Source organism: Thermobia domestica, chromosome 1 (assembly GCF_964235325.1).
Source record: "Thermobia domestica chromosome 1, izTheDome1.hap1.1, whole genome shotgun sequence".
NCBI lineage: Eukaryota > Metazoa > Arthropoda > Insecta > Zygentoma > Lepismatidae > Thermobia > Thermobia domestica.
In genome coordinates, this window is record NC_137454.1 from 176,800,699 (window position 1) to 176,821,905 (window position 21,207).

Consider the following 21,207-nt stretch of genomic DNA (forward strand, 5'->3'; position numbering starts at 1 on the left):
CTTTTTTTTTAGTTTTAAGAAATTGATATGACCGATTTGGAGATGATTGATATGAACTGGAAGCATCCTCATCAAATATAAGACGCTTATCATGATGTACAATAGTGTACTCGGAATAATAGACATCTCGAAGAGGATAGTACTTTGGAAAGAGCTGCAGCAGAAATAGTTATCTGACTTGATGAAGCTGATTTCTTTTATTGCTGAAAGTAAAATGGACTTTTACAACAAATTATTAGAATACACACATAGATATTCAACATGTCTATCAGATAATGATACAATTAGACAGTTAGATTGTTTTCTTCAAATTTTAGAACTTTTTTTTTAAACTTCCATAAAATTTACTCAACTTATCTCCAAACTTTGAATAAAACAAGGTAAAATAATGAATTAATTATGTTACCTAATGACAGACATGTTGAATAGTATGTGTCTACTGTAACATTTTGTACGAAAAGTTTATCCATTTTGTTAGATAAATACTTCCGCTCTGTCTTCAAATGACATTTTTTTCTGCTCTACTTTCTGTTCGTTTGTTCATTGTTCTTGGCGGTTTTTAGTGTTACAAGTAACGAGCGTTTGCTCTTGACTTGCATTTGAGTTTCCTTTGGCTGGCGTTTGTGTTCCATCATCTTGTCTTTTTCGGATCGCTACTGTCGCAGATCCTTCGGTTTGTTGGCCTTAGGGTGGTCGTGGCATCCTGTAGACTTGTCTTCTTGGGGCATTGGTTCCAATGGCTGCGATGCTGGGGTTGGGGTGGTTGGTGACCTTTGCCCAGAATCTGGCTGAAAGGTTCTCTCGAACTTCCTGGAGGAGAGGAAGGTCCAGATCTTCATGTATTTGAGCAATGCTGGTTCCAAGTGCGTGCCGAGTTATGGCTCGTGCTGCCCTATTCTGAACCACCTGTAGTTGACGTTGGTGAAGACGTGCTGCGTGCTCCCAAGCAGGATGGGCATACAGCAATATGGGTCGTATGCAGACTTCGTAAATGTGTCTTCGGGTACTGTGGCTGAAGCTACCGCTGAGAAGGATTGGCAGCAGTGCTCTAGTGTTCTGGTTGCTTTGGTTGAGGTTTCTGTTAGGTGTCTTCGGAATGTTAGGCGGTGATCCAGGATAACTCCGAGGTACTTGGCTTCTTTTGCGAGAGGTAGCAGGGTTCCAGACATCATGATGGTAAAGTTCCGGTTTGCGAATCTTCTGGTGAAGTCTACCAAGGTGGTCTTCGCAGGGTTGATTCTGATCTTCCACTTCTGTGTCCACTCTTCGAGTTTGGTGATATGTCTCTGCATTGCCCTTTCTGCGTACCGTGGGTGCGATTCTGGGCAAAGACTGATGTGTCATCTGCATAGGTGGCTAGCAGCGTGTCATGGTCCGTAGGAATGTCTGCAGTGAAGAGTGCATACAGAAGTGGAGAGAGGCAGGACCCCTGTGGTACTCCTACGTGGATTGGCCTGGCGTCTGTTAGGTGTCCTGAGTGGAACACCCGGAATCGGCGATCAGTCAGATAGCTTCGAATGATCCTGATTTGATATGTGGGGAGGCCTGCTTGGTACAGTTTGTGGACTAGTCCATTGTGCCACACCCTTTCGAATGCCTTTTCGATGTCTAGAAAAAGGCTTAGGGTGTGGCCTCCTTCGTTGTACTGAAGAGTTATTCTGTCGACTACCTGGACTAGCTGAAGGGTGGTGCTGTGCCCAGGTCTGAATCCGTGTTGATGGTCCGGGATGCTGCCTCTTTCCTGCACTTGGTCCATGATTCTCCTTTGGATCACTCTTTCCACGATCTTTCCTAGGTGGGAGAGCAGACTGATCGGCCGATAGTTTTTCGCCTCTGTCCTGTGCCCTGTAGTCTTGGGTAGCATTATGATTCGAGCTTCCTTCCACACTGGTGGGAAGTGTCCCGTTCTCAAGATGCCATTAGTGATTCTCGTGAGGAGTACCACAGCTTTCCTCAGTGCTTGCTTTATCGCCAAGGTTGGGATTGCGTCTGGTCCTGCTGCCTTGCGGTTGTGTAGTCGTTTGATTATTCTGGTGATTTCCCTCGGGGTAGCCAGATCTGTCGCCGGGAGATGGTAGTCCTGCTGGATGTCCCGCAGGCTGGCCTGCACTGCTTCTTCCGTGATGGCGTCTGGAGGGGTGTTGTTCTCCTGGAAGGTCCCCTGGAGATGATCTGCAAACACTGATGCAATTTCGCTTGGTGAATACACTAGTCCCTGCTGCCCTCGTATGGGTTGTGTACGAGGTGGGCCTGGGGTCTTGCTATGGCGCGGAGGAGTTGCCAGAACTCCCTGAATGGGGCGTCCATGGCTTGCAGTCTTTCGTTCCACGCTGTGTACATTTGTCTCCGTAGTCGGTTTTTCACCCGTTTCACCAGTGAGTTCCAGAGTACCTTGAACTGAGGGTGCCTTGTCTTCTGCCATTGGCGCCTGGTCCACCTTTTGAGGGAGATCAGGGCCGCCGTTCGGAGGTCTTCAGGTTGTTGTTGTTGCTCCTGTTGCTGAACTGTGGTTGCCAGCCGGTAGGCTGATCTGATGGACGTGGTGAGGTGTTGGACTGCATCGTCGATCTCCTCTGAAGTGCTCACCGGAAGCCGGGTGTTGATCATCTCTGCTAGCAGGCGAGTGTATTCATTCCAGTCGGTGGTGACTTGCTTGGGTAAGCTGTTCGCCGGAACATGGTGTCTCAGTGCTATTGTGAACAGCACTGGTATATGGTCCGACTGGAGGTCATGTAGTACACCTGGGCCATCCAGTATCGCTGTGTTGGCTGACAGGGTGATGTCAAGCACATCTGGTAGTCCACCGTTCCTTGGGAAATGGGTGGGTTCCCTTGGTGCTGCCGGGATCAGATCTATCTGCCGTAGAGCGCGGTGGAGTGCTCTACCGTTTTCATTCGATACTCTGGAATGCCACGCCGGGTGTTTGCAGTTGAAATCGCCTGCCAGCAGAACCCTGTGTCCCAGTCTTCTTAGAGCGATGAGATCCGGAGGGTGGAGTTTGTTTCCAGGTGCCCGGTAAACAGAGACGATGTTTAGCGGCCCATCTGGAGAATGCAACGTAACGCCAGTTGTTTCCATGGACTGTAGCGCAGGAAGTTGGAGACGGTCGTGTGCAATCTGCCGTTTGAGTAGAATTGCTGTGCCGCCTTTCCTTCCCTGACGGTCATCCCTGTATGTGGTGTAGTTCCTGACTCGAAGGGAGAGGTGGGGCTTCAGGTGTGTCTCCGAGAGCAGTACCACGTCGATGTTCTCTCGCTCCAGGAAGTCCTTGAACTCTTCTTTTTGTTTCTGAATGCCTTCAGCATTCCAGCAGGCCACCCGTAAGGCTCGGTGAATATGGGAATGTGCGCCATCATCAAGGAGTGTTGCAGCTACGTCTAGGAGCGTCGTCAGTTTCGTTATGGGGTCCTTGGCCGCAGCAATTTTCTTCAGTCCTTCCTTAAGGTTCTTCAGGAAGTTCTTGACGTTCAGACCCGTCAGTAGGTTGAGAATCTCCTTGAGTGATGACGCCAGGCTGGGGTCCTTCGCTGTAGCGTCCGTGGATGGCTGTGTTTCTTTTGGTTTCTGTGCTGTCTGGCTGCTGGGCCCTGGTTTCACGGAAGCATCTGGTTGAGTCATGTCTGCTTCTGTTGTCGCTGTGGAGGATGTCGAGGGTGTCGCTGTGGGCGTTGGTGGCGATTCTGGAGTTTTGGGTGGTGTCTTCTTGGTGGACTTGTGTTCTGTGTGTTCGTCCTGGTTAGGAGCGGGGTTGTCCTGTTTGGGTAGTGGGGGAGTGATTTGCTGTTGTTTCCCTGACCTCTTCTTCTTCTCCGCCTGGAGGTATGGGCATCCTTGGTAATTTGCAGGGTGGGCGCCACCGCAATTTACACACTTTGCAGGAGTGTCTCTGGTCTTCTTGGGGCACTCCTGTGTTGCCACAGTGTTGTTTACTCTTAAGACAAAGTATGACAATTCAATCTCTGAGCATTAGTGAATTTTAACTTGTACAGTAAATACAGGTTGAGCTTTACCCATTTTCTTTTCTTTTGATTTTTTGTTTCACTATTTTATATCACACATTACTGGAACAAGGAAAGGAAAACTTTACCATAAATATTGCAATTTATAACTTAATAATTAAAACTTTTGATGCTCCATCTGTGTTTTATTTTTAATAGAACTAACGTTCCAAAGACAAAGATCGTGAAAAAGATCAAGAACGATTAGACACCTTAAACAGAGTTGCCAACTCTGAAAAATAAAGTTACCGGCACAAGCTTATAATCATCAAAGCAGATGAAGAGTAATTGTATTGAAAAGATTGAAATATATACAGAATGTCCATAAAGTTGCGCAACCCAAAGTTTGATTGCGTATATCTTTCGAAACAAGAACGATAAACACTTGAGACTTGAAACAAATGTAAGTGCGTTTTATTAGATATTTTCGAGATCAGGACCGGTGTTGGAATTTGTAACGTTTTTGTGTAGTAACGAAAGAAAATACCGAAATGGAAAAATTAAAAAATGTACAAAATGAAGGAAATCAATAATCAGTTGCAGAAAACTGATTTCCTGCAGGTGAATCTCTATGTATATGTGCAGTATGCATCAACATTTATCCAGTGGTGCAAAAAATGTGACAAAGTTGATGCAATGTTGCCATGTAAAAACGCTATTTAATGCAAGTCCGTAAAATGGGTATTGTTTTTTTTTTTTTGACAGAAATGCGGCCTCTGCCCACAATGTTGTTGTAAAATTACTGTAACAGGTGTGTTTAGGTTAATTAATGATACGCAATGAGAATTTGCACGTAATTGATAAAATGAATTTTATAAAAAAATGGCTATAAAACAATTACTCGCCTATAGCTGGCAACCGTGGAATCCTCCTAGAAAGAGAAGGGCGTTTTCACAAATGTTAGGGAAATTTTTTGGTCACATTATCTCCAAAAAATTTGTGGTCCTCCCGTTCTCCGAACTTAACATCATTTGCCTTTTTCTTATCGGGTTATCTAAAAAATGTGGTGTATAAGAATAACCCCAGGGTCATTGAGGAACTAAAGACGAACATTGAAACAGAAATTCAATCAATCACCAGGAATACTCTTAAAAAGATATCAAGAAACATGGCGAAGCGTGTAAATTTGTGTCTACAAGAACATGGCAGGCTCTTCGAGCATTTGCTGTAAAGTGCCCTTCTGTAACTAGAGGATTCCAGAGTTGCCAGCTGTAGGTAAGTATTTTTTATCGTCAAATTTTGCATAAAAACTCAGGTTATCAATTATGTACAAATTCTCATTTTATATCAATAATTATCCTAAAACACACCTGCTACAGTAATTTCACGACAATAGTGTTTGCAGGGGCCGCGTTTGCCTTTTATGGCAACACTGCATTAACTTTGTCACATTTTAGCACCAATGGATAAATGTTGATGCTTACTGCACATATACACAGATATTCACCTGCAGGAAATCAGTTTTCTGCAACTGAATATTGATTTTCTTCATTTTGTACACCTTTTATTTTACACTTTAGGTACTTTCTTTTGTTACTACTCAAAAACCTCACACATTCCAACATCGGTCATGATCTCGAAAATATTTACATAGAACGTTCTTACATTTGTTTCAAGTCTCAGGTCTTTATCGTTCATGGTTTAAAAACATTTGCAATCAAACTTTGAGTTCGCAACTTTACGAATACACTAGTTCAACCTGACAAACGGATTGGTCTGGTGTTAAGATATTGAGCACTTAGTAACTCTGATCCCATGTATTTATTTAATCCCATGTGAATGTGGTAACATATCCATATTTGACAACACACGAGATGTACAATTAAGACCACACATGAGGAACAATGATTACATAATAATAATAATAATAATAATAATAATAATAATAATAATAATAATAATAATAATAATAATAATAATAATAATAATAATAATATCAGTTTTGGCTACATAAACACTAGAAGAAAATCATATACTTTTGTTTGAAAACACGTCATTTATTAGCTAAACCACTAATTAACATAAAAGATTGTTAAGGGAACCAATGAAAATAAAACTAAGGAGTAGAACCACGAATAGAGAAGATGTGAAAATTATTATAGGTTGGAGCTCAGTCGCTTTTAATTACTATTGTAGCATTTTAATAGATAGATGGATGGATTGATGGAATTAAAACAATCAAATACGAATAGTGAGATACATATTTAGATACGAATAATGTGAATATGTTTCTAATTAAAACTTTTCTTTAAGCACAAACATTCCAATTTCCTTTCTACGATTGCGAGAGTATGGCTTTTAAAAGAGATAGAAATGGTGAGATTTCTGTGAACCACGCGAATGTACATATTTGTATTCCAACGATTTCCAAAGATTTTACATAGTCTGTATCCCAAATACGATTCTCATAATTATTTATAACAGTTATAGTTCTGTTTGCTTAAAGTAGAAGTAACAATATAGTGAATAGTTACCTGTTCTTGCATCCCTAGACTCCATGGCTACATTGTATGGAATAGCCTGTAATTCTCCTTTAGATTGTCTTGCTAGAAGAGTAATATTTTGTTCGTCCAGCTGACCAATTTTGGATATACGATGATCTGTCACCAACTAGAAGATTTATATCGTTAACTAAACTTTATATAGTACTATTCTTATTTATACTCTTTAAAATATCTAATAATTTTTTTGCATAAATTAGTTAAATTAAGAAGATACTTGTTAGAATATTCGTTTATAAGTTATTTTATATTACACAAAAGAGAGGGAAATAGTGAAATACGATATACAGTATAATTGTATTATGTTTTATTACACTATTTACTACTAATAATAATCAATATAATTACTCTGTGCTATTGAAGATCCCTTTGCCAAAAACACAGAAGCGATCTTTCATTACCGTCATTCGCAAATACTTTCATTATAATGCAACTTTCACCCATTTTGGAATGCTACATTTATTACAGTCATGTTTAACGAGTGAAGGTTGTTTTTCTAGCGATTCGATTAACACGAATTCGGTTCGGTTAATTGGGATTCGGTTAAATGAAACTCTTGTGTATTTAGACTTCGTATTTAGCTCGTTTCGGAGTTTGGTTTATAAAAAAAAACAACAAAACAAACTAAATTTCTTGACGTGGTGAACACTTCCACACTACATTACTACTTTTATTTATGTTTCAGATCCTACCAGAAGCACTATGTCTTCTGCACAGAACTATTTAATATTTTTCAAAATACTGCTTTCATTATATATAGCACTTTTTGAACTTTCTTCTTAACAAAAACAAATGAAATAAAAAATAAAGGGATATCCTTCGGGAAAATTCATGAAGCACCCTGTTGGAATGCACATAAGGCTCCATACTTTTGGTGGTCATAGGAGACAATATAGTCAGTACCACACTGCAGCAGCTGTTCCTTGTCTCCACGTTTGTTAAGAACCCATTAAAAGCCCCTAACTTGCATTTGAACGAGGATAAAAGAAGAAATAAATCACTACCAAAGATTGAATATAAGGTAAGGTAAGATCTATTTCTGGTTATGAATAATTTCGTAATAATTTTTAAAGTAACTGTCACAAAGACATGGAACTTTTTGAGTTTTTTTTTTTTTACCTACAAATTAGATGTTATATCCAGCTTTATTTATTCGTAGGAGCGATTGTATGTGTATTATATGCTGCAAAAGATTTTGAGGAAAACAAAAGAACAGAGGAAGTTGTATTACGTGAACGACAGCATAAAGAGGAAAGTGAATATTGGTGATTTGTTTGATAGTTGTTCTAATTTTCTATAATAGTAATGTATCTGTACTCCATTGCCTAAAGAATATTTTTAATGGATATTTTCAATTTTGTGTAAGTTTCCGAGTACCATGACGTCGGTGCTTAACATGTCGTAGGAAAGGCAAACATTTGTAGTTACGTGTTAACGGATAGTAGTCTAGTAAATGCTACGTGTAATTATTAGCCTACTTTTTGTATATATCTTGTTACGAAGTTACCTGTACTCAGGGGTAAAGGTAGATCTGAAAAAGTAGGGAAACAGATGACGTCACTATGTCCCCCTTGCCTATCTTTACTTATTGTAATTTTTTAGGACGTGTAGCGTACGCCTTAGATATTTGTTGGAAGTGGGGGAACGGCATCCTTCCGCATTCCCCCTTACTTTTACCCCTGCTTGTACTTGCTAACAACAAAAATACTCAATGTGGTCTATTCTGTTTGAAAATAACGCGGATTTGGTTGACAATTGTATTTATATTTATTTGAAATAATTTCTGTACTTTACGGAACATAACACGTAACATGGTATAAAAAATATCCATCTTAATAGAAAACCCTTTTTTAAACGTCAAATTCATAATTGAAAGACCAGTTAACTAGATTATGTTTTTTTTTTCGTACTTGAATTGTTTAAATTGCTTCAGTAGTTCTTTCTCAGCCAATGTTCCAACCGTTTTATTTCCTCTGTTAGCATAACTCAATACAATTTTCAATGACAATGTACTTGTATATTCAATTAATGGAAAGTGGGTATATATGCAAAGGTAAAAGCATCACTAATTTATAATGCCAGTGAGAAACGGATATTGTTCAGAAAACCTTCCAGAAAGTAAACTTTCAAGACATCAGTCGGCCAACAGGTAAGCGCGAAGTGAAAATATCTTAATCTACGCAATGGGATATACTTTGCAAGCGTTTGAAACTTAAACTTTATCAATTACTTAAGCTACAACTTAGGCTGCCAACATAACTTAAGCTACAACTTATGTTGGCAGTTAGTTAAACAGATAAAGCACTTCGTATGGTCTCCCGCGTGAACATGTAGGAACTGCATGAGAAGGATTATTTCAGGAAGAAGCTGGTGGTCACCGAGCTTCGACACCAGCTACAACGTCAACAGACGTAAGTCACTATCTGGGTTTGAAACAGCCCTTTGACATCACTGAACATATGACATGTATTTTCCAAAGTTATTATAGATATATAGAAGGAATATTTAAGAGCTATTTTTCTATGCAGAAGAAATCAGTAATGTAATCTTGTATCTGGTCACGATACAGAAGTGAATATTGTCCTAACATAAATGGAGTCTTCAGAACTTCGTTTCTTAAAATTAGAAAACATTGAAAAGTGATGGAGTATATCAATAAACATCCCATACAATAAAATAACGTTGCGTTAGTCCTGACAATGAAATATTGTTGAGATAACCTTCCAAATTCCTTCTGATGAGACCTTTAAAGACAGAGTCATTGTACAATTATCTAAAGCTCTTATGGAACATAGATAATACGTTTACCTCTTTTGCAGGACACATATTGATTCGAGTGTGAGAAGAAATAACTGCCGAGCAGACACATGTCACGTCACAAATGTTTCTTATATTAAGTCTTCTTACGTAAGCTGAAAACTTCAAGATTATCCTTTTTGTAGAAAGCATCCTCACATCATTTAATAAGACGAAGAGTACCATACATTTTGTTTAAAAAGTACATTCTATTCCAGATATTTAGTCTTGTATTTTTTAAAGATGGATCAGCTAAAAGTCTGAACTTTACCAATAAGCCACATCAACCTTAGAATCACAAAAATAGCCAAAATAGATTAAGATAAGGACTTACTCTCCCGAATTCAACGGTGACTGTTAATCCTGTTGAGTCAATTGTATCACAAAGTGATCTATCTCTTGGCAAACATTGCTCTTTTAGGGAGTCAACTTGAAGTTTAAGATCCAAGAGACGATCTTGTGCCTCCACAGATAACTCATGCGCCTGTTGTGATGTCTCTCGGAGAGCAGAGAAGATTCCGCATACTTGTTGGGCGGCTATGAAACAAGATAAGCAAGCATTAAACAGGGAAGACTGAAGTGTGTAACAAAGTTTTAGAAGCTTTTAAAGCTCGTGATTAATTGCAGTTTAGCATTCATTTTCACCATGGAAGTTATCCAAGGCGTGCATAGTTTGTATGGAATCCAGAACACCAAGGAACAAAATGGGTCTTCCATTTCAAAGTCTTTGGGTAGATTATCGTGCATGTAATATGTTAAAAATAATAATAATAATAATAATAATAAATGTAATAAATAAATAAATTTAAAAATGTACTTTTCGGGGGAACGTAAGACTAATTATAGAAACAAAATTGCCTTTCACTATATATATATATATATATATATATATATATATATAGTGTGGATCTCTCCAAGACTGATATTAAGAATTGAATCTTTTTTCTGATTCTAAAACTGCTTCGTTTTACGTTCAGCCTTATCCACGAAATGGATGGGTTAACATGGCGGGGGACGCTCAAGATAATCGCAGTCATCCAACAGGGGGATTAGGCTCGAAAAGTTAAAAAAAAAACACTGATATAAATAATGTTTTCAGCCGTTAGGAACCAAAACTCTATAAATTCGATACTTACGCTTGTTTCTTTGTTCTGTGTTTTGGAACCTATGTTCGGCAGCATTCAGAAGTACCTGCAGTTCGCATTCAGAAGTGGCATTCGACACCAGCACCGGTATCCACAAGTCTGAATGTTAGAAGTTCAAAGGGGAGAACTCAGCTTCTAGTCTCTCTTCTAGATCCACAGGTGCAGAAATGGGTTTTGACCAACAATCTGCACTTCAAGTCGAAGCCACCAATTAAGAACCCCATCACAGCATGACAAGTAGCCAGCTTACCCGATACTTCTCTGCACCAACGGCGTAGTCAGTAGTCAACGAACCTTCACTTTTCCAATGTCAGAATAATGTGCCCTTGGAGACACTGCAATGCACTTCGAAGCACCAATCAGGTTCATATTTGAAGCCCGATGTCAGTGGATTGAACACTTCAAAGATCCCGGCACGCTATGCATCAGGATTCGAAGCCAGTATAAGAAAGAAGACTAGCTAATTAGTGCAGTGCACGCAACTCTGACATCGTGCATCTTACGGTCGTCATTAACATGGGTCTACCCACCAAATATATGTAAGTAGAATTTTTATATTGTTCTTCAGACATTCACAAGAGTTTAATAATAGATACGTTTCGAGGGCTAAATCCTAATTGATTAGCCAAGACCATTAAGGTTGTTAATTGCACTTGAAGTTGCCTTTAAACAATCTCATTTTCTGAGAATGAACACATTATTGTTTCTCTTCACTCGCTGTAATTTTTGTGGTGAGATGGTACCACTGCACTATCAACGTTGTAAATTAAAATGAATAATTCTTTATCTAAACCCAATTTACATAATTTATTCTTGCGTAGAATTTTGTTAACTACTATGATTTGTGTGCATTGCAATTACTGTAGTGTTTATTAGCTTTGCATTCACATTACTGACACTGTGTCACGCCTGAATTCACACAAAACAAACAAGTTTCAAGTACATAAAAAAAAATAAACATGTTTTAAGTGTTAGTTAACCAGATAATGAGATTTATAAATGCACATAATCATATACCTTAAGTACATGGTAGGTTAAATTAAACTCTCTACTGTGCATATTATTATATGGATACAGAGTATTTTCGGATGAAATAAAAATGTTGCTTTCATTACGTCTGTGGCGCTTTGTATTCATTGTGACAAATTAGAATTTGAGTTCAGGTTCGTGCTGTTGCTGCAGTGAGGAATAAGAAGCCTCTTAAGGTCACGTAAAAAACGTAAGAAACTACGTGATGCTATTAACTCTTTAGAGACTTGCGTGGCATATAAACACAATAGATTGTTCCGTTGAGAACGATTGCGGTAGGCCACACACATACATTCGAGCGTTCCGTAGTGAACAGCTGTGGTTACAAGCCTCATTGCGGTTTAATTTGTGAAACAAGTTTTTCAATAGCCAATCATAGGCTTGGATGGCTTTTAGGGTGTCTCTGAACAAAAGACTGATAGTCGTCCCTAACGGTTTAAAATAAATCATTTGAGTTTGGACATTTAAGAGTTAAAAATTTCTGTTTTTAAATATTGCAGCATGAAATAGGAAGAGAGGAATGGTCTACATTCAAGGTATTGTATAGCAGAGTGCGACGTACGAACATTTACAACTTCAGTGGTATGATGCACACATGAATCCTAGTGTCCTCGGTACGGCGTATACGACAGCACTCAAGTATCTACTGAATGTGGAGAATAATACTGTGTGTGAAAAATGTAGAAAGAATACCGTACACAATAATGATCAGCCACTGAGCTGCGCAACGTGAGCACACAGTGAATGGTAGGCTTCTAGCCCACTTATTCAAACACTCGCATAGTGCCATCCACCGTGTTAGCTCTACGGTGGAGCAAAGTAAGTGATGTGGATGTGGAATTGTCAATGTCGTTTGTTCGGCGTCGTCTGCTAAACGTGGAACTGGCTATGCACGTGGTTTTGCATTTATTTCCAGCGACGCGTAAACACTGTTGCTGGCACGCTGAGTGGCATATAGTAGTTTTTTCGAATGAGTTCACCTGTCGTACAATGATGGTTTTCACATGTTATTGTGATGAGTGAAATCTGCAAATGTGCATTGTTGAACATCATAGCAGTCGAGTGGTAGATATGATAGGTGGGGTGCCTTGAGTATAGTTTGCAAACTCGGCTGCTATACTTTAAGGGTAACATCAGTAACCGCTCCATCAGAGAAGCTTTAAAAAATCGAGGTTATACTCATTCCTTCCTTTAGACAACTTCTGACGCCAGAGTTTAACAGGAAAATGTTTGGTCACATGTATCCTGAAATGTGCAAGCCTTCTTCAAGAAGCAATAGATAAATAGATACAACTGACTTGCATGGTCTCCTGAAATGTTGTCTAATTGTAGAACATAGTTGGCTGACACGTCAAAGTTCTTCAGCAACAGTATCGAGGTTCAGTAGACTCGCATACAAGTAGTGTGCCATGTAGTTTTTCAAGATTGAACCCGAGGCCTTGGTGCTGGGAAGTGTAGAGACTTATATTTCATCACACGAAGGCTTTACGACATATTGATATATTAAAGTTAGAGAAACTGTTAATAGGTGTCATTCAGTTCTGGATCATTTCTGTGTAGTCACGTTACAAACATGTGGTATAAATTTAAATTCCATGTGTTTCTTTCTTGGAGTTGCAGTTTTCACAAACAGAAATGTATTTTTCCCCTTCTATTCTATCTTAACCTATAAGAGTGTTGATAACATAATTGACCCCTAATCTTTGATTAATTTTGATTACAAGCACCAAAAGTAGATTCAAAACAATTTGATATCTTTTTCAAAAAGCAGATACGTTTCCAACATTCGGTTGGGTCTCTTCAGAATATTCGTGTACCTTTTTTTCTCGCTGAACTAGTTTTACCTATGCTTTAGGTTTAACTAAAGTGCTGCTTTAATATTGCTGAATATAACAAACTTCTATTCTTCGTGTAGATTAAACTAAATCATACAATATATCACTGATCTGTTATCGTTTGCCAACTATTAAAATTCTTTTAAGTTATAAATAAGAAAACAAACACAATTTTTCTGTTGAAATATTCATTTCTAAATTTAGCATTATTTGAGGAAAACAGATCGATAAAGGAAGAAGTATTTAGCTAAAGAAAGAACTTTCAATGTTGATGCTTGAGGAGGTTGTTTTACCTGCGCTGACGTCAATAAGCACATCTAATGCAACGTCAACTCCGGTCTCAGAGGACAATTCTTTCTGAATGGGCTCTCCCAGCAATTTCTCTACATCTGAAAGAGCAAATAAGAGGAAGAAAGGCAAAGAAAGCTTAAAGATAATTAATTAAAAACACACACACATAATGAAATAAATTAATGATACAATTTTTGTGTCATCTTTTAAAACCTTTGTGAAAATGTTATTGATATGCAGAATAAATATGATAGGTCAATATGACTTTGCTCTAGTTTGATATCACCTTGTTTCAAACTGATTCTGTTTCGAGTTGTAAGGGTTGTTAGAATATTCAACATGTATCTAACATTAATATTACACATCTAAACTGCAAATACATGGGACTATGGGTTGTTTTCTTTTACTTTAAACTGTAAGCTTGTGCAGGATGGATGCTTAAAAAAAGATGGTAAACTAATTAATAAATCTGTTATTTTGATATTATTTTATTTTGAGTGATTAGTTCTATTAAGAATGGGGAATCTGTTCACTAGAAGTTGGCTGTTTATTTAGAGCTAGATAAACAAATGAACAGAAGACTGAACACGTTATTGAACAGTGAAGCAATTATATGTGTATATCAAGCAGGAGAGCGAATTCGCAACCTCACCAGTTCAACGATCAGATTGTTCTGCTTCCTTTGAAATACTAGTTTACGAGGATGAGTAAAAGATTTATCTGCCCGCTCGCCATACCGTGCTCTCAAGATTATCATACTTCCTCCTGTGCATACGTCTTTGAAATTAGTGCAACTGCGTTTAGACCTGCGAAATACGATCGTGATCACGTCTTTTACCTTCTGGCTATTACAGCGTAAACCATAGGTCTTCAAACTCGCGAGCTCGGCACTCGCGCTCAACCGGGCTCGGGCTCAATAATTGAACGCGAGCACGAGTGAGCCGGAGCCCCAATGAAATAAGTGAGAGCGAGCCCAACTGAGATAAGTGAGCCCGAGTGCGAGTGAGCGCGAGCCCGGTTGGGAGAAGTGACCGGGAACCTGCGTAGCGTGAGCCCAGTTAAGTGCATTCACAAAGATGACCATATAGAAAAGTGATACAGAAGTATGTTTATCTTTGTGTAATTAAATTGTATAACGAAAAGTGAAGATAATTTTTGACTTGCCCTCGTAAATTCATTACTTTGCTAACATCTAGTGCCTATTGACGATGTTAAATACCTGCAGTAGCTTTGCTGTTTTAACCCATTGATTTATACGGGAAATTATTCTTGTTTCCTCTGAAATGAATTAGAATTTTAATGGTTTCATTTTACCGATTTCTTCTTTAACTCTATGCAAATTTTCTTTATTTTAAGGAAATTAAATTTTTGTTATATTTAATTTGAATACTCAATAATAACATTTAATATAAGTAACATTAAATGTATAACTAATGCATGTTCATTTTGAAAAAAAAAAGAAAAAAAGAAAGAAAAAAAAGCCATTTAACCACACTTGGAGAAGAAATCAGTAAATTCACATAACTAAAATATAGTTCATTTAAAAGAAAACAAGAACAAATCTGCCCATATATTAAATCAATGCGTTAAGAAATACAGATGACATAAGTTAGGTAGTGAACACCGTTAAAGAACATCATCTTGATGACCCACACAGCCACACTACACACTCAATATGAACTTAATTTATATTTTTTTTTCAGCGATGAGCAAATGATTTAATATAAAAAGATATTAACAAATGTGCGAATAGTGCAATGCAAAACTTTAAAATAAATACGTGCTACCAAAAATTAAAAATGAATAATACGATTGACATTTCTAAAACCTTCTGGAAAACCAAAAAGTGGGTGGAAGATGGTGGAAGGTAAAGGAATATGATGAAGAATCTTATGCGTACGGATTAGGGATGTAAAATCGGAAAGTAATATCCAGAAAATTCCGGATTTCGGAAAAATTCCGGAATGTAGAATGTTCCGGAAATCGGAAAATTTAGGAATTCTGAAAAATTTCGAAATTTGGAAAAAATCCGGAGTGTAGAAAATTTCGGAATTTGGAAAATTCTGTAATTTTTTCAAATTCAAGAAGTTTCTACACTCCGGATTTTTTCCGAATTTCGAAATATTTCAGAATTCCCGAATTTTTCTATTTCCAGAATTTTCTAAATTTCTTAATTTTTCCGAAATCCGGAAAGTGAAATTTCCGATTTTGTAATTTTTTTCCATCCCGAGATTGACCCTGTATTGACTTGGTTTGAATAGACTTGGATCGAAAATCAACAAGTTTTTTTTTGTTTCTGTGGCAATAAACTTTTGAGTTTTCTTGAACCATAGTTAGTTAATATGATAAGACAAATATAAAGAAATTTGTTTTTATTAGTATCTAGCTATTTGATTAAATGGTTTTTACAGTAAATGAAATAAAAATTGTATTTTAGTTGTGTAAAATGCTCAAACTTCCTAATTTTGTTGTATTCTCTGTTGAAAAAAGTACTGAAATTGATGCGTTAATTGGTTTTATTGAGAATTTAGTGATCCCTGTATGTGATTAAGTTGAGGTCCTTAAATCGATTTCTGATGCCTTTAATTGTCTAATTACTTGGTCTCAAACGGATTTTAATAGCAAAATAGTTCATAACACAGTTTCTTTCTTTTTCATTTTTTTTTACAAAGCAGATAACAATCAGTTCATTCATTTGCAATTGAATCTCCTCTGCATTGAGATTTCCTGTTTCAATATGTATTACACACACACACACACTATCCCCTGCTGAAAACAAAGGTTATATGTATGAATTGTTGTTATTATTAACGGAAACGACTCCCTTTCATCGAACTAATGCTGTTCATTAGCCGTGTGTATACGTGTGTGTGTATATATATATGCATATACTGTTCGTATTACGGAAATTTGAAAGCATGCCCTCCAGTTATTGGGATATTAAAATTCATCGCCTATTAAATGAGATTTTCACTTTGTTTTGGGATGGGGGACGGAGGATCCATCCATCAGTTACCACGGCAACGTATAAGCTTCGCAGGCTTACAAGTTTGTTGGTTGTCGGAACATCAAAGGACAACACTGGAAGAGGAAAGCAAAGAGAGAATGAGAAAGAAAAAGGGGGAGAAGATGGAAGACAAAGTGAAGTAGCATCGCTCTTGGTAAAGGAAGCTACGTATATAGCGCCACCACGATTACTATTTTACTCTGCATATGATGATATGTATATCATCATTTGCTTCTTGAACAAATAATGAAAAATAATTCCCTAGCGGTCTTCCCATAGCATTTTTTCTATCTTGCTTTGCTTATATACAACATGGATCAAAGTATCTTCCTCTCTCTTCCCTTTTTTCTCGTATGTGAAATCTCAGAGGAATCATCCACATTAATCACATTTTTTTCTTTCACTTCATTTTTTTTCGCAAACACCCACCACATAGATTAGAGACATATATTTTGTAAAGAGAGAAACAAAGAACCGAACAGTGTTTCCATTATTTACAATTCCTGATAGGCTAAAATTACAAATATATATATATATATATATATATATATATATATATATATATATATATATATATATATATATATATATATATATATATATATATATATATATATATATATATTTGGTTCACATTTTGTACTCCTGTAAGCTGATAGTCCGTTTCTTTATAATTTATTTGTAATCAAAGAAGATTTGCCTCTTTAGGTACTCCCAATAATAAATTAAGTTATTAATTGACAGTTTTGTCAGAGAATAGGAATATTTGTGGTATGCTTAACTAATATTAAAAGTCCTTGTTATTGCTAAGTTCAGGGGTAAAAATGGATCTGAAAAGATAGGGAGATCCATAACGTCACGGCGTCCCTCGTGGCTATCGTTGCCCAATGTAATTTTTTAGGAAGTGGGGAGACGCCGTAGACATTTTTGGAAGTGGGAGAACGCCGTTCCTCCGCATCTTCCCCACTTTTACCCCTGGCTCTATGGCACACATTCTGATATTTATTTGTTTTTGATAGTATAAGGAGCACTGAAGCTCTGAATCTCGTTTGAACAAGTTATCATTGTTGGAATGTTATTAAATTGGTGCGAATGAAATGTTTACTTTGATGTCTGGTGAGAAACTCACCTCAATACCACATCATAGCGGTGGACTACATGTCTTACGTCACAAAATCTATACGCAAATAGTTTGGAGTATACAGATAATCAGGAGGGAGTGAATTGTTGAAAAAGGGCCATACAAAAGTGCACGATTGAAAGGATTAATTGAGTCGTCCAGTTCCAAAATGGCTATTGTCCATTTACAGAAAATCCCAGAAAACCGAGAAAATCTGTAGGATCGACGCGTTTTTTAAAACGTGAAATACTTGAGGATATTCAGATTTTTCACCTGAACCCACTGAAGTAATCCTAGTTCTACAAAACATGCAGATCCTACTCTTTTAGTTTTCTGGGATTTTCTGTAAATGGACAAGAGCCATTTTGAAACTGGACGACCCAATTGTGAGTGAGTTTTCTTTATGGATTTAAACTGGGACATCCTACACAGGAAACCTCAAAAATCATTAAAAATTTGGTCAGGAACAGCGAATGAATGCACTAACTTTCAACCTGAGTTTTCAACTTTCGTTCCGGAGACACAACAGCCCAGTGGAAACCGACCAACATGTTCGGGCGAGTTCATCAGAAAAACGGTGGAAGTAGAAACTTGAAAAAATGTTCGAGCCGTTGCAGTCGAGTCAGACAAACCGCACCACTGTCATTTTGTGTCTCCATGCAATCGGTGAGGTGAAAATGTTGGACTCATGGGTGTCACATGACTTGGGAGCGGCCAACAAAATTTGTCGTCTGGAGATATGATGTTCTCTGAGTGTAAGGCATAACTGGGAAAGATTCTTGCATCGAATTGGCAATTTTAATGAAGAATTAGACCGGTTACGACAATCGTAAAAGTTCAGGACACTGATTAGATCTTGATTAAAGTATGCGAGTATTTCCCAACCTCTTGGAAGTTGTTTCTGCTGGCATGCTTAGTTATAGTGGAGTCTATCCGTCATGCCTTTTTCAGTTCGAGACAAAACGATCATTGCGGATCGTTACAGTTCTGAAGTCCATGAAATGCACCAGAGACGAAGTGGGTCAATGAGTCGCGGTCAACAGAACATGATCCACTGCGACCCACTACTTACCGTGACCCACTGTGATCCACTCTGCTTAGTGCATTGTAGACAGCATTTTCGGAACACTGGTGAATTTGTCTACGTTTTACTTTCAAGACCTCCATTTGTCTTCCCTTTTCATTTGTTTCTATTAGCTTACTTGAGATGAGTATATCTAAATAAGTGAAACAATAAATTTAGGCACTTTTGGATATTGATATTTGTAGTTATAATAATAGGAATAGGACTATTTGGCTTTCGAGACACAGTCGAATTTTACATTTAAAAAAAATTACTCTGGCCCGTTTGCCTTGATTTGAGATTTTCAAATTTCATCATATTTTCCACTGAAAATGATCTATAATTCAACAAGGAAGTAATTATATATGATAATTAAATTGAATTTAATCTAAATGGCCCATGAGAAGCACTTTCCCATTTTATATCGTAAAGGCCAGATCAACTGTTATTGTAACAGAGTGCTGCTTGAGCGATTGACCGTAGAAATTCGAACTCCAATTACTGATAATTTCTCACCTTGTTTTATTGCAAGTGTAAACTATAATTATGGAAAAGAGGTTGTGGATCATGGGTCACAGTTGATGACGATGAGTTTTAGTGGGTGATGGGTCAGACTGGATCACGGTGGTTCGAGGGTCCAATGGATCATGGGTTACGGGGAGTTGTGGGTCTGTAGGTCATGGATGAATTTTTCATTGATCCACGCCATCTCTGAAATGCATTGCAACTTTGCCCATCCTTATGTTACATGACAATGAATGCGAAAATTTAGTTCAAAAGACGTTGAAAACTCTCCATGTGTTGTATGAAACCCTTCCTCATCCACCGTATTCTCCTGCCGTCCCTCAGTACAATTACCGTTTCTTCCGGGATCTCAACCACTTGTTGGGAGTGAATATTTTTTCTGTTGATTAAGCGGCGCAACGTGCGCCTGAAGACTTCTTTGCATCGCTGATTTGACTTCTTTCCGTCAGAATCCAATAGTCGGCAAGCAATAATAAAAGCGTGTGGTTCCAAACTGCAACTATTTTGACTAATGGTATTATAGCTTTTATTTTCTTGATTTTTGAATAGCAAGGGAATTTCTTCATCCCCCTTTACGCTCCTAAAAAATTAAAATTATTCATTTTTGACAATTTTTCTGTCGGTTAGTACTGGAAGGCTACAATCATGAGAAATTTCATCATTCTAATCCTGCCGGACGTGCCTAAACATTTTGGAGTGTAGAAGATGTCCCATATAAATAACATGGGAAAGATTTTTTCAGTACCCCATAAAACTACTCTACGGTTGGAAATTTTTATTTCTGACGATTCACTTAAGTAACGCTAACGAAAACGTACAAGCATACCGAATTTCAAGTTTTTATTCCCATTCTAAGTACCTAAAACATGAGATTATGGGTCCAAAAAAGGCCCATTTAAATAACATGGGGAAATTCTTCATCTCCTCTTTAGACCCCCTAAAAATTAAAAATATTCACATTTGGCGATTTTCCTGTGCATTTGTCCCAAAAAGCTACAATCATGCCAAATTTAATCATTGTAGCTCTACAGGAAGTGCTCAATAATTTGGGGGTGTAAAAGGTGTTCCATATAAATAACATGGGAAAGATTTTTCAGTTCCCTATAAAACCACTGTAAAGTTCGATTTTTTATTCTACTGGTTTACTTAGGTAGTGCTAACGAAAACGTACAAACATATCGAATTTCAAGTTATTATTCCAATTCTAAGTACCTAAAACATGAGATTATAGGTCTAAAAAAAAGGCCCATTTAAATAACATATGAAATTCTTCATCCTCCTTTAGACCCCCTAAAAATTAAAAATATTCACTTTTGGCAATTTTCCTGTGAGTTAATTCCGGAAAGCTACAATCATGCCAAATTTAATCATTTGTAGCCCTACAGAAAATGCTCAATAATTTATGTCAGCTCATGTAGTTTTTATATATAGTTGGGATAGGATTGAGGTGATCAAATTCCTTAGCAATCACTACTGCTTCTTTTTCTCAGGGTTAATCTTGAAAATGTTATTCACCATATTACCATGCAATTTGTTGAAGATATGGTTGCATGCATTCAAGACTCCATCCAAGAAATCCAAATCATAGGGTGTCAATTTCAGACAAAGTATACCACAATCTACTACATTGTATTCATGTATAATGTGTGCAACAAAGTTTACTTAAGACACTTTAATTTCTTTCCTTTGTCTGCGCACGAGAAATGTATAAAATAAGAATATTTTTTTTATCTGTTTAGACTACATAGTAAAAGTGTTGAGTACGTTCAGCATCTAAATAAATACATTGTTTTTTTAAATGTATAAGTGCCACTTTTAATTTTTGCCTACAATTAAAAGAAATATTTGTGTATAAGATACAAATTAGGTGAAAGTAGGGTGGCAGACTCCCCGTTGT

General features: G+C 37.4%; 1 protein-coding gene across 1 annotated transcript in view; it reads right to left on the minus strand.

Annotated features, from left to right (window-relative positions):
* The window catches only part of prom (prominin), a 128,658-nt gene that overhangs the window by 71,549 nt on the left and 35,902 nt on the right, over nucleotides 1-21,207 (minus strand). The window contains exons 5-7 of the mRNA XM_081742593.1: nucleotides 13,598-13,693; nucleotides 9,630-9,832; nucleotides 6,473-6,608 (exon numbers count right to left, since the gene is read on the minus strand). Of these exons, the coding sequence (XP_081598719.1) occupies nucleotides 6,473-6,608; nucleotides 9,630-9,832; nucleotides 13,598-13,693 (435 nt within the window). The remainder of the gene's footprint in view (nucleotides 1-6,472; nucleotides 6,609-9,629; nucleotides 9,833-13,597; nucleotides 13,694-21,207) is intronic.